Here is a 15,190-nt window from a genome sequence, read left to right on the forward strand (position 1 = left end):
AACAGGGACAGCGCATGTAGTACATGCGAATCCATATTGATCCCACAATATGTGCATTTAACCAAGTTTATTTTACCCCATAGACAGGGAAGCTGGCAGGAGGGGACAAAGGGGTCAGTTGTCCCCGGCCCAAGGTGAGAGGGGGCCCTCTTCAAATGAGTTGAAACAAGAGCGTTTATTCAAAACTCATTAAGTGACAAAGCAATCACTGACAGTACTGAGGTGTGCTGAGTTGGCAAATGTGACTAGAAGGTGATGTATTTGCTATACAGTAGCGAGGTCTGTATTAGCGCTTGCCAACCAGCTACTCATCGTAGGGGTGGCTACTTTGAATATCTTCAAAATCCCAAATGTTTCTCCTTTAGATCACCATAGTCTGGGGTGTGGTTTGGGTGCAGTTACTCTTTCTTCTTCATATATCTCTTGTGTATGACTGTGTACAGTAATATGTACTGACTTGTCTTGCCTTCGGGAAAAAAAGAGAGAGAAAATTATTTGTGTACATCACATGTTTGGCTAAGTGACACATTTTCAACGTTTTATTTGTTATTTCTTGATTACCTGTAAGACTCTTCTTGTAGAATGCCTCTAAGATGAAACATAGTCTACTCCTTTCCCCAGCAGTGTCCTATACGCCCAGGGCGGGATCAATGCACAGGCTAGATATGGCTGCAGCCTTGGGGCCCCCACCTACCAGGGGGCCCCAGATTGGTTAAAAGTGAAAAATTGCAGAATTATTATAAGATACCTTACTGAACAAATCATCTGTTCTATTGAAAATCAACAGGAAATGCCGCCATTTTTTTTCTCACTAGCAAAGAGCACGGGCTCTTGGCGACATCGTGTGGCCAACGAGCATGCGTGGAACGACTGGACCTATTGTAATTCTGAATAAAAGGTTAGCCTACATGACAGAGAAACGTGTTTAATCGGATTTAAAAGAGGAATAAATCACCCACTTTAATCGGACTTAAGTTTAAATCCGAATAAACTTAAACCCTGTTCGGTAAGTGTTTACATGATAATTCTAGAGTGGAATTAAGGTTTAATCAGATTTAAAGTGAGTTAAATCGGACTTAAGTGTCTCATGTAAACGCATAGAATCTCACCAAACTTCCACTTTTTTATTTACAATATTTAAAAAATATATATATATATTATTATTTTTTTTATGTTTATCAAATGTATGAAACGTATGTATTGTTGGTGTGAGCTGTACGCCAGAAGCAGATGGGCAGTGAGCCTGGCCACTCACTGTTGGCCCACTAGCTGGAGTTGGCGGTGTTGTGGTTCAGGGCCGAAACACCGCAGAGAAGGCTGGACACCACCTGACGACATCTGCTTCTGGCGTAGGGCTACAGCTACCTGCGAAGGTGGTTGAGGAAGGCACCTCCTGTGCATGCATGATGAATGTGAATGTGTATTCCCTATGTTTGTCTAGTAATTTATACAATAAAGATGTTTGTGTCACAAGTCTTATTTTCTCTCGCTGACCCATGGGCACCGGAGGAGGTGCGACAGGCAGCAATGCCCAGCAGGTATTAACAGCTACCTGTACAATCCTGACATGTTGCTTGATTGCGTTATGATACAGGACTTTTTTCCCTTTATTTATTTGGCCCTGCTCCCGTGGTAAGAATTCGGATGTGCAGGCTTTTACAAGTCTGAGTAACTTTGATCTCACTGATCTATGTCTGTCTCTCATCTGTGGTCGACAGCTTCACCACTCTTACTGCACGCCTCTCATCTGTGGTCATATGACATGCTCTCATGATGACTGTCTTGTTCAAACATGTAGGCATGCAAACAGTGTCTCACGTATGGATTAAAAGTGTTACAAGGAAGATCAGCCCGTCTTTTCCCAGATGTGTCAGAGACCCATGCCACCCAGATTCTCACAAGTGTCATGTAATCTCTTTCTCGCGTCATGAAACTGTTTGATCCAGCTCTGCAGTTCCTCCTGATGCCTCTCTTTCTTTCTCATAAAATCTGCATAACTTTTATGCAGCAAGACAAGAGAAGACATTTTACATTCGCTGTCCCTCGTGGTATGACATGCCTTTGTGACAATGTATAATTTATATGTTTTATTTGCAGTAGGAGCCACTGATTTTCAGCCATGTTTTCATGACTGCAACACGATCGCTCCTGGCAGCTTCCATTACTCACCCACAAACACCTTGGCAGTCTCGTGGAAGTCACATGCACATGGAAGAGATGGAACAGGGGGAATAAGTGGCTCTTACTCTATTGTAACAATTGATTAATTTATTGATTCATTTATTGTTTAATTTATTGTTGGTACATATGTAAACAAAATAAATAATAACAAAAAGTCTATGACTTCTTGCCATGTTATATGAGTGTAAATTACACATACTGCAACTGACCAAGTGCAAGCTGAAGTCATGCTTTAGCCTACATTTGCCTTTGATCAGCTTTGAGTTAATCGCTGTGCTTGACTACATCAAATGAGGCCTGGATGTGAGACTTATTTACTTTACATTACACATAGCTGCTGGTTTTACCCAAATAAACTTATTTACAGGGTATTGGTTACAGTCCCTGGAGCAGTATGGTGTTAATTGCCTTGCTCAACAGCACCTCAGCCATGGAATGCGGTGGAAGGGTAGGATTACAACCAGCAACCCTCTGATTTAAAGCCCATTTTCTTAACCATTCCACGGCTGTCCATTTATCTGACCTGAATTACTTCAGCTCCCACTGAGTTAGCAAGTTTAAGGTCCCACTCCAGTAAACTTTGTGTAGTTTGAGGTAGGATAAATCCTAGTTTGAATTGGGGCTGAAACACACCAAAAGCTATGGAGCTAATACCTGTATATGGCAAGGTGTGTATGACCCTGGGATGTCCACCCCCTTTTTTATGTCTCTCAAACCCCACATCCCGCTAACTACAATTGGGTCTGGAAAATTCTGAAAGAGCATGTTGACGATGACCCACCACCCGGAAGTGTTGCATCACAATCACTGACCTCCCTTTTGCCCAATGATGATGACACACACACACACACACACACACACACACACACACACACACACACACACACACACACACACACACACACACACACACACACACACGGTTCATGAAACAGACAGCCAGAGTCCCGCCCCTCAATGGGATCAGAAAAAAAAATCTACAAATGGGATTGCATGAAAAGTCTCGCTCTTCACTCCCACATTCTTGTTTTCTTTTGTGTTTGTCTGTGTGTGTGTGATTGTGGGTCCGCGAGGAGGCCGTCCCTCTGCCTTAAATATTAACCAGTCCATGACATTCCCTATCAGACACACAAGCCAAGCCACCTGGACTAGCCATGAAAACAGCTGTACTGCTCCTGTGTTGTGTGGTGTTGGCTTCTTCACAGACAGAGGAACCTGATGGAGGTAAGATGAGCAGGAGTAGTAATAGGAGTAATAGTAGAAGTAGTGGAAGTAGTTGCTGTGGTCCCATAGATACTCTATTTACACCAAAAGCAACTAAAGATTGACTTCATTCATTTGTTTGCTTACTGCTGTATTCATCTACACGTCTGTGGCTTGTTTATCACAAGCATCTACATAGAACAGTGTAGTGTACTGTATAGTGTTGTGTAATGTAATGTGAAAGCCCAACTGGGAATCTCCAACTCCCATTGTCATTGTGACACAGCATGCAAGTGCACACTGCACATACAGCATTTATGCCTCACCCGTGCAAGGGGCAGCCCCCAATGGCGCCCGAAAGGGAGCAGTGTGGCGGGACAGTGCCATGCTCAGGGTACCTCAGTGATGGAGGAGGATGGGGGAGAGCACCAAACTACCGGGTCTGGAGTTCAACCGGCAACCTTTGGGTTATAAGTCCGACGCCCTAACCGCCCCACGCCCTAACTGCTTACTGTTCTGTGAAGTGCACCAATATAATGAAGCTTGAGATGTGTGTGGAACCAACTTTACCATGATACTTTCAATGTAACGTCTAGGTACAAATGTAACCTTTACCTTTTATTTTGTCAAGTGTTGCAGTCTATCAGTGTGCACAAGGTCGCTGGAGGTGACTGTAACTGTCTTCTTAATATCTCTTCCTCTCTTTTGTATGTCACTTTGTTCTCTATTGTGAGTTTTCCCGATGTGTCTAACTTTGTCTTCTTGATATCTTTTGTTAATGCCTTCTTTTGTTAGTCATGTTGTCCCCTTTTGTGAGTCAAAATATTTTCTAGTGTACATTTCTAGCTTGTTTATGTACTTTTGAAACCAGAGCCAACCTTTCATTCCTGACACTGTGTAGCAGTTTCAGTATGGACAGCAGCCGTGGCCTAGTGGTTAGAGAGTTGGTCTTTTGATCTGGGGGTTGCAGGTTCAAATCTCCCCTGACCTCTCCCTACATCTCTATCCATGGCTGAAGTGCCCTTGAGCAAGGCACCTAACCCCACATTGTTCCAGGGACTGTGACCAATACCCTGACAAATAATAACTGTAAGTCGCTTTGAATAAAATGAAAGCGTCAGCTAAGTGAAATGAAATGTAATATTAGGGATGGGCAATGTGCTCTAAACTTGCATTGCTAACTGCATGTAGCGACTTCAGTGTTGACAGAGATGGGCAATGATGTGACTAATCTTGCCTCCCTAATGGAACTTGTGTACAATGTAGTAGTTTATCTCCCCTATCAATGATGGACAGTGACGGTGCCCTGACCAAGGCCAGTTCTAGTAAATTTGGTGCCCTAGACCAGTGTTTCCCAACCAGGGGTACGTGTACCACTAGGGGTACGCGAGCATACTGCAGGGGGTACTTGGGAAAATTTAATTTGAACAAATGCATGGAGCAAAGTCACACTGGAATAGAAAAAGCAATGTAAAATATGAGTTAGGGGGTACTCATGGTACAATGAAATGGTTTGGGGGGTACATGAGACACAAAAGGTTGGGAAACACTGCCCTAGTCAAGCACTTAAAAATGTAGAAACTGGCAACTGTAAACATAGCATTGTACATCTGATTGGGCACAGCTGATCTAGTGTTTATTTCATATCGAGCACCCATGAATAATCATTGTCAATGTAAAATGTAATCTTATCTCTAATCTCTAATCTCATCTCTATCTTATTTCGCTTGACATTGTAATTCTGTGGGATATTTCGTCCGTTAGTAGTGCCCCAAAGACATTTGGTACCTTAGGCGAGCGCCTTGTCTGCCTGTGCCCAGTACCGACCCTGGCCCTAACCTTGACCCCCTATTCCTGCATAACTTTTGTAGCAGTGTAGCTCCCCTATCATTTATGTGAATCCTCCTCATGTCCTTCTCATGTCCCTGCTTTGGTCTTGAGTCGTTGCATTGTTGCGTTTGTGGGCACACCAACTGTATTTTTAATACTGTTGAAAAGGCAAACTCACTGTGTAGTTGAATGTGGAGGTGTATCAGCGTTGTAAGTTTTATATAGGCCTACACAGTATATCTCTCCTCTATGTGGTGTAGTGTGTCTAGCGGCGTCGCTACCGGTGGTGGCGAATGCGGAGGTGTCGGAGGAGTATGTGAGGGAGCGCTACCTCCACGGCAGCCTGCTGGCCTTCTCCTGCCAGCTGGGGTACGCATCGGCCGGACGCACCGTCTACTCCTGCTCCAACAGCACATGGGTCCCTGTTCGCCGCGGGAGGTGCATTCGTGAGTCATGACATAATACACTCATAGTACTTATTTACATTCATGCGTCATGGTAATAGAGCACTTATAACATTTATTTACATTCATGAGTCATGATGTAATGCTGTAGAACACTTGGTGTATAAAATATTTACTTGAGTCAAGATGACTTAACATTTATAACATTTACTTACATTCATGAGTGAACATTTATAACACTAACCGTATTTACCCACGTGAGTCAAGATGATAGAACATTTACAACATGTGTTTACATTTCTGAGTCAAGATGGTAGAACGTTTATTTACCCTCCACCATGTACTGTTTACTCACCAGTGGCTGACCCGGTTTGGAGTGTTTTTTTTCTGGTAACAGATTGCGTATAGTCTAATGTAGTATATTATAAAATCCATCACTTCATTTACGTGTATTTATTACTATTGTTGTCCCATAACTACCCACCCCTTATTTGTTTTTACTGTTCACTAAGCCATGCATTGCTATTTATTTTATGTGCATTCATGGCAGGAATAGAGAAGCACTTACTTTCAAACAAGTGGCCCTAAATGAAGGCATTCTATTCTCTTCTACTGTGTTGTGTTGTATTATATTGTATTCTGCTCTGTTCTATTCTGCTGTACACTACACTATTCTAGTATTCTCTTTTCTATTCTACTTTACTCTATTTTATTTTAGTAGCGCTTTGAATTAATTCCATAATACTGCTAGCCTGATAAACCAGACTAAATGTGGATGTCTAATTTAGTCTGGCCTCGATGCATAATACATCCGAAGATTGTTGATGAGAACAACCTTCCCTCAAAACCCTGCCCGCTTTGATTCAAAACACATCTTTGCGTTGTAATTGGTTTGCCAGATTCATGGCATTCTGGCGTCATTGAATCATTATGCGAGGCCAGACCCACCCGTAGACAAACCATTTTGCCGTCCAGCGGGTGGCGCTGGTTCACCAGGCTATAATACTGGCCTAAATAAATAGGCCTACAGGTTTTATTTTATCTGCTGTTGTTATTGTACTGGTCTCTCCAAGCCAGGCCATGTGAGTGAGGGTTAGTAATAATTAATAGATAATATCTGTGGTTGTTGTTAATGTTACTGTGTTCTTCTGGCCTCTCTGACCCTAGCCAGGCCATGTGAGTTGCCAGAGGACACCCCAAACGGTAGCTACGACATTGTCCAGGGGACCGACCTGGTGTTTGGCACCATCATAAAGTACAGCTGCAATGACGGGTAAGTATTGTCTCTTCAGTTACTGATGCTGTTGTTGCTACTCTGCTGCTCCTTTTTTCAGTAAGATCAATGTAACAAGTGCAATGACCATGCCAAAGCAGTGACCAAAGCAGTGTCCATGACCTTGTCACAGTGTGTGTAGTGTGATATATTAAACATAAAGTTCTGATAGGCTGATATTTACCATGCTATGTATCTATTTTCAATCTTTATCTTTGGCCTAGCTACCGACTAATGAGCCGATTTGACACAAGGGTGTGCATGGTTGAAGGATGGAGCGGCAATTTGCCAGTTTGTGAAGGTAGGTTGAAGATTTTATGGACTAATTCATCAAAACTGTCTGAACACACTTCAATGGTTTCTTTGTTTTGTTGCTTTTGATAAGCCAAAGGCCTGTTAAAATTATATTTGAAAATTACTTTCACTCCCCTTGAAGTGATTGGTTAGGGGCGGATACAGGAAAGCTAGGTTATAATAAGGTTAACTTGTTAGTCACTAATTACTGTCTATATATAAGTGACTTATAAGATGTGTTAAGGGTGTATGCGGTCCTAATTACGATTATATCAATAAAGGCTATATTAGCAGTGAAGAAGAAATGTGTGACTAGACATCTAACAAATGATTGACTTTACTCAACACATGTCTTCTGAGTCAATTAGGCATGTACTAGCGGCTAACATCATGCAAACCGTATAAAATAAAGTGTCACCAAACACAGACATACTGCACGTATAGGCTATCATTCAGGAGGACGCAGGACAGTCAGCTGATGTCATCATGTTTTTAGTCAAAGATAAATCACAACACTTGTCACAGATACACATACAAAACATGAAAACCCAGACCCAAAACCCAGAGCTCAAACTGAACATTTAGACCAGTAGGTCCGGGAACAGACTTGTTGCTCAACAAGGTGCAGTTTTGTTTTCCTTTTGAAAGTGGCAGATGTACATTTCAAGGTAGAATTTCAATTTTTGAATTTCAGCACCCCCTGGCGGTCGAGTTCATCTATTTGGTGATTTCCATTAAACATGCTGGACACACATAATGTCTGGAGTTTTGATCATTTTCACTACAATTAAACATAAACTTGGACACAAATCGATTATGAACACAAATAGTGTATTTACATATCTAATCTGTAGTGAATAATAGCCTTTTGGGCTGTTATTCTAATATGATGCAGGACCCAACTCATTCTCCATACACAGATAAAGATAAATGCAGCGCTGAATCAATACCAGTCTGAAAAGATGTACTCCCATTTGATTTTGATGTCAAATTGAACACTGAGAGTTCCCACTGAAAAGCGATATAAAACAGTGTTCAATTCAACTCTCTTAAGTGTAAATTCAACACTCAAAGAGTTGAATTGATACAAACACATTGTGTTTCAAACAAACATGTGCTTCAAACAGACAAAGTAGCATTGGGTGGTGCTAAGGCCTAGCCAAAAGTTGTCCAACCCCCTTGAGATGTACTACGCATGAATGTTGTTCTCTCTCTCTCTCTCTCTCTCTCTCTCTCTCTCTCTCTCTCTCTCTCTCTCTCTCTCCCTCTCCCTCTCTCTCTCTCTCTCTCTCTCTCTCTCTCTCTCTCTCTCTCTCTCTCTCTCTCTCTCTCTCTCGTTCTCTGAGCTGGAATGAACAAAACACTTAACTTGACTTTATGCAATGAGTGATTCTGTGTTTTGTTGACTTCTCTCTGATGAGCACACCACTGACAAGTGACTGATCTCGGGAAAATGAAAGTGAAGTGAAAGCCCAACTCTATTGCACACAGTGATCACTGCGCACAACGAAACTGCATTCATGCCTCACGCGGGTAAGGGGGCAGCCCCAAGGGAGTAGTGCGGTGGGACGGTACCATGCTCAGGGTACCTCAGTCATGGAGGAGGATGGAGGAGAGTAGTGGTTGGATTCATGCTTCACGACATGAACCTTAAACACTCTGTTTGTCCCCCTGCTGCTCCCTGTAGCTATTTCCTGTGAGCCTCCACCGGACCTCCCTGGTTTGATGATGACTGGTCTCCCTGAGATGGAGGACGCTGCCATCGAGTATGGCCATAAGCTCCAGCTGGCGTGTGGGCCGGGGATGGCCCTGATGGGCCAGAGGGAGATCAGCTGCACGGCTACGGGGCAGTGGAGTCACCGCTGGCCCACTTGCGAAGGTAATTTAAGATACTTCACCACCACAGTGTACCCCTGGTGTAGCAGTCAAGGTACACTGCACTAGGCTACATACAGAAACACTACACCAGAGAGAGTAGAGAGAGAGCGAGATTCCATTTTCCCATTGTTTCCGAGTTCTACTATTGCAAGGGGGAGGGGGGGGATCCCCCTTTAGGCAGACCTAAGGACTGTTCTATTCATTGTAGGAGTATTATGACACGCCCCTTTAGGCAGACCAGAACCTGATCAGGTTAGGTGACCATAGCAACCTATTACATTGGCATATCTCTATATACTTAAAGAATCTCTGACTACACTACACTGTACCGCTAGCCCAGCTGCCACTCCAGACTCCTCTATTAGATGATTTAGGACTACCTGGTCCTTATGGGGGATGTAGCGCAGGTCAGGCTTTTTGACCTTGAACTCTATGTTCCTCTGATCCATGGCCTGTGGTGTCACCGTGCAGGGCTCCACACACACACACACACACACACACACACACACACACACACACACACACACACACACTACTATATAACACTACACTACTCTACACCCCTGGACGATCTGCCAAGGTAAGGAAGTCAAGTCAAGAAAAGATGAAGAACAACTTTTGAGGCACTCCTTAGTAAAGTTTTTCAAGTCAAGTCGGCTTTATCAATTTCTTTTTCCTTTTTACTTTCTCATGCAAAGAGAAATAAAATAAAGCCACTGTCTTGCATGAAATTATATTACAGTTTTCGTTTAAGCTCAAGTTTTTAAGTAATATAAAATATACAGAAGTGTACCATGACTGCATGGCATTTGTGTTTAAAATAAATTGCTTTCAGCAAATACAGGATAGTCCAGGGGTGAGTTTCTCAAAAGGGAAGTTGTTAGCCTGTTAGCAACTTCGGTAGTTGCCAATGGGAAAATGCATTGAAAACAACAAAGTAGCTAATGTAGTAGCAACTTTGGTTTTGAGAAATTCACCCCAGGTCAGTGGTGTCAAACATAAGGACCGGGGGCCAGATGGGGAAAAAATAAGAATGTCAAAAAGCAAATATCTTGCCCATAAGTTGTTGCAGGTGTCTGAGATTTTCAGATTGTTAGTAGAACTTGAGTTCCAGTTATTTACTCTGCATTAACAGTCGATGCTTGTGATATGCCCGCTGACATCCAATTCCAGATGATTGATTAGCAAAGTGATTTCAATATGAAGCTAACATTTGTAACATTTCCCAATGACATTACTGGTCTGGCCCACTCAGGCCAGGACTTGGGGACAAATAGGGCCAAGACACTTTTAGCTTAAAGGAGTATGCCACTATTTTGGCTACATGCTACACGGATCCATTGACTTTCACTAGCTTAGCGACATACTCCCTCTTTTAACTTGTCTTAAAGCAAGACAACGCTTAACATGAAAAATAAGACACTTACCCACCTTTATAAACCATGGCCAACGATTTTAATTGTACTAAGCCCCAAAATAGTGGCATACCCCTTTAACAGGGTTCCTCATAATAAGCGGCGTAGAACTGACTCACTGGTGGTCCCACCTGGAAATGCCCGCTATGCCAGATGGCCAGTCCCAGCCCTGGGACCACTTGACATCAAATCAGCTGGCTCCTGGGCTGAAATGATTTTGACAGCCCTGGTCTAGGTTTTGGGAGCAGTGTTTTTGAGTGTAGTGCTTGTGCTGTCAACCCCTCAGAGATCACATGTGAGCTGGGCCAGACAGACCCCAGTGTGACGGTGACGGGCACTGCCACCCATGGAGGCCGGTGGAGGGTGGGGGACACCCTGCACTTCTCCTGCGCCCAGGACGGGAAAGCCCTCCAGGGGGAGGAGTGGGTGACCTGCACGGCTAGTGGAGAATGGAGCACACCGTTTCCTGTGTGCAAAGGTACAGTATAACAGGCAGTCGTAGCCTAAATTAGGGAGCTGGTCTTCAGATCAGATGGTTGAGGGTTCAAATCCACACTTCAGGCCCTCAGAGCAAAATTATTATAAAAAAACTATTATACATAACTATTATTATGAAAAACTATTTGCTCTGTATATTTACTTGCTTTCGGCCTATGCCAACCACTAGCCTGGATGGATGTACTGTACGTAGTCAACCTGTTGTGTGCCTCTCTCACCTCTCCTAGAGGTCAGGTGTCCACGTAGTGACATCCCACACGGAGTGCGTGTGCATGGGCTGCCTGGTGGCGACGGCCCAATACGGATGGGGACAACACTGCACTTCAGCTGCTCTTCAAATGACCTGCGTCTCGTTGGGGAGCCAGAAGCAACCTGTCAAAAAAACGGGCGGTGGAGCAACACTTTCCCAAGATGTGGTATGTTCCTGCGTTCCGCCTGTTGGTGCAATGACTTTGCATGTACTGTAACTCGTGCTCTACAACTCGTGCTTTACACTTTTGCCTTATAGTTCTTCTGTTTACAGTGTTCCCATACAGCAGTGGTCTCCAATTAACTTTTCCCAAGGGCCAAATAATGTAGAGCAAGCGAGGCCGCGGGCCAGACCCCCCCCCCCCCCCCCCCCCAAAAAAATAAATAAATAAATAAATAATAATAATAATAAAAAATAAATAATAGAAACACTGTTGAAATATTAAAATATTAGTATTAGCTGTTGCAATATAGTGCCAGGGAGGAATGTAAATAAAGACCAACTGTGGACAGGTTAACGAGAGAGAGAGAGAGCACGTTCAACTGCTGAATGCATGTTCAACTGCTGAACGTGCTCTCCAGCAGAGCCACTTCAGTCACGGCACGGAGGGAGGGAGGGGGAGAGAGATTTAGGCTACATGACAAGACCTAAAACAAATATAGGTCAATGTGCGCTAAAATCCCAATTCGATCGAGGAACAAAAGTCATTTCCATAGCGATTAAATCTCATTGAACTCGTGCGCTGCATCTCACCTCTGCCTGAACAGAAAAGACGCAAGCCCATGCAACAGGTGGCACCCAGGCAGATGAAATAGTTAGTTTCCAGGAATGCTCGTCTATATATTTCTTTATTGCGGTCGTTTTCGAAAATCATATTAGTTTTCCTCCAATGCATTCCCGATGCATCATGCATTCTCTGCTCAACTGATCTCACATAACGCGCCCCTACCAAACTACGGGGGAAAAATATCCTCCACATTTAGAATGGGCTACTACAGTACGCCAGCTAAAATGCAAAGAGGGTGATATCACAAATACACAAAAATAGTGCAGGGGAGGAGAATCGTCCAGATTTAACAGAGGACAGAGTGAGTGCTCTAACTGCATAACTGAGCGCTCAAGACTCTTCTGGTTGAACAAAGGGAAACACGCTCATGAGCACCGTGCACCGTCGGGGCTGTCGGGGAGATGAGGTGGGCCATCAGGAATATTAAACCCTATTCTGCCTAACTACTGGCCTACGTATGTTTCCTGGACATTTCTGAAATTCGGGTTAGGGGTAGGGTGGAGCAAGGTAGCCTACTGTTCTCAGATGCTCCCGTGGCGCCTTCAGATCGGCTAAATTAGGAATGCGATACAGTTATACACGTGCGATACAGAAATAGGCTACAGATACGGTCAGCCAGACCTTGAATATTACGAGTGCAAGACAAAGCAAAACTGATATAACAAAAACATACAATAGAAGCAAAGGAGAATCGTTTACATTTGCAAACAGAAGAGAGTTGAGAAAACTCTGCCGACTTGGCTTAAATAACTGTGCGCTTCGCGCCTCATGACTCTCCAGGTTTAATAGAAAGGGCGCGGCTCACCGCGGCGCGCAGGCTGCACCCAGCAACGTTGACCTTCAGGAATACTCAGCTAATCTTCTACCTGGCTCTATATTTCCAAGACATTTTAAAGGAACTGGTTTCGTTTTTGTCCTCTTTTGGTAACGACTGTTCTCTGGAGCTTGAATTGCGTTAACGTCTCTACATGTAGGCTACTACCTTGCATAAATGATACTTCCAAAATACGGGATAATTGTCATCCAAACTTCACATAAATGTGAGTAAACAAAAGACAACATGTATCTGGCCTGCTAAATACATAAAAATAGGGAAGGAGAGAATTGTCCTCATTTTCAACCAGAAGAGAGGAGAGTGCTTCGATACCGCACAATTGCGAGGTCTGATGACCGAGGTAAACGCAATGATGAATAACGGCTTCTCTAGATGTCTAGGAGACAACAGATTGCACTTCACCATTTTCCCTCATTGTCAATGTCTGTCATGAGACTGTTATTATAAGATTTAACTGTTTGTGAATGCTTAGGAGAGATAACTGACGTTTTTGTGATCGAAAATCGCGCATGGCCACAAATAGGCGCATTTATGGTTTCATTTTTAAGGACCTCATAGCGGGCCAGAAATTTGCTGCCCGCGGGCCGCTGTTGGCCCGTGGGCCGTTGTTTGGAGACCAGTGGCATACAGTGTTGCCTAATGGTTCCTATATCTGTGTTAACAGTGGTGCCTGATGGTTTCTGCAGTCCACCTCAGGTTAGATTTGCAGATGTGACTGGCACCAGTAAGGATGTGTACAGCCATAAGGAATGGGTGCAGTTGAAATGCCCACCCTACTACAAACTAGAGGGCGAGAGTAACTACTACCCTTCATATATGCAGTGCTGGAGTGGGACATGGACAAGAACGATAAGGTGTTGGGGTAAGTGCTAGTGTTGGAGTGAGTGCTACTATAAGGTGTTGGGGTAAAGATTACAATTACAATTAGACTTTATTGTCAGTTTACACTGAGATGCAAAATGGATTTCAGTGTAAACTGACAATAAAGTACAATCGTAATCGTAAGTGCTAGTGTTGGGGTGAGTGCTACTATAGGTGTTGGGGTAAGTGCTAGTGTTGGGGTGAGTGCTACTATAGGTGTTGGGGTAAGTGCTAGTGTTGGGGTGAGTGCTACTATAGGTGTTGGGGTACATGCTAGTGTTGGGGTGAGTGCTACTATAGGTGTTGGGGTAAGTGCTAGTGTTGGGGTGAGTGCTACTATAGGTGTTGGGGTGAGTGGTGCGACAGCCCACTTCCAATACTGCTAGAGTACACAGTACTGAATAAAAGAAACAAATAACAAAACCAACATCTTTAAGTTAACATTTCTGTTTGGGATGTTGACACCTGTGTGTGTGTGTGTGTGTGTGTGTGTGTGTGTGTGTGTGTGTGTGTGTGTGTGTGTGTGTGTGTGTGTGTGTGTGTGTGTGTGTGTGTGTGTGTGTGTGTGTGTGTGTGTGTGTGTGTGTGTGTGTTTAGCGCCCTGCACGGTGACACCACAGGCCATGGATCAGAGGAACATAGAGTTCAAGATCAAAAAGCCTGACCTGCGCTACATCCCCCATAAGGACCAGGTAGTCCTAAATCATCTAATAAAGGAGCCTGGAGTGATCATTGTCTTAACTAAATGACACATTGGCTTTAATATATTTAATGATTAACTACTTCGTGCAGGTTTACTTAGCCAGGTTTATCACTTAACCACATTCTTGTAACACTCCCCAGGTGACATTCGTCTGCAAAGCCGGCATGAGACTCACACGAGGCAGCCCTGCATTGGCACAACGCTGTCATGACGGACACATGCCGTTCCCACAGTGCTCCTAATAGGCTACGCTTTACAGAAGAAGTGGGAGAAGTGTGTTTGATAGAATATGCTATATATATTTGTTTTTAAATGCCATAATGTCTGTGAAAGAATAGAAAGTATACATAACCACAATAAAAAATATATTTAAAAAATGTAAACATTTTATTACTGTTAGAAATAATATAAATATTGTAATTTTTAACATGAAATTAAAGTTTACACCGTTATTACCGCTTCTGGACCAATTGTTTTTGTTGTTGTTGGGGAGCTAGAGTAAGTAAATACTGCATGTCGAGCTCAGTTCAGCACATTGTGCCACCATGTTAGGTCGGTGTGCTTGAAAAAGCCTTTCAAGCATTGAAATAACATTAAAGGTGCACTGTGTAAGCTTGTGGCCGGAGTAGGTATTTTAACCCTCTACTGCAGGGGTTTCAACTGTCAAACCCAAATTGACTGAGGGCCAAATTCAAAATCTGCAACAAAGTCGCGGGCCGAACTCAACATTTATTTTTAAAAATGGACTAAAATTGTGTGTACATGCACTTCATATTCA

At 43.4% G+C, this 15,190-nt stretch overlaps 1 protein-coding gene across 1 annotated transcript; it reads left to right on the top strand.

Annotated features, from left to right (window-relative positions):
- The first annotated feature begins 3,252 nt into the window (after positions 1 to 3,252).
- On the top strand, positions 3,253 to 14,864 carry LOC134450851 (sushi, von Willebrand factor type A, EGF and pentraxin domain-containing protein 1-like). Its single transcript, XM_063200857.1, has 10 exons — positions 3,253 to 3,405; positions 5,475 to 5,660; positions 6,786 to 6,891; positions 7,116 to 7,192; positions 8,873 to 9,064; positions 10,765 to 10,956; positions 11,204 to 11,392; positions 13,513 to 13,710; positions 14,307 to 14,401; positions 14,553 to 14,864. The coding sequence occupies exons 1-10, from the start codon at positions 3,336 to 3,338 to the stop codon at positions 14,652 to 14,654; spliced, it is 1,407 nt and encodes a 468-aa protein (XP_063056927.1). The 5' UTR covers positions 3,253 to 3,335; the 3' UTR covers positions 14,655 to 14,864.
- Positions 14,865 to 15,190: the final 326 nt, after the last annotated feature.

The sequence above is a fragment of the Engraulis encrasicolus genome, chromosome 6, assembly GCF_034702125.1.
Source record: "Engraulis encrasicolus isolate BLACKSEA-1 chromosome 6, IST_EnEncr_1.0, whole genome shotgun sequence".
NCBI classification, from domain to species: Eukaryota; Metazoa; Chordata; class Actinopteri; order Clupeiformes; family Engraulidae; genus Engraulis; species Engraulis encrasicolus.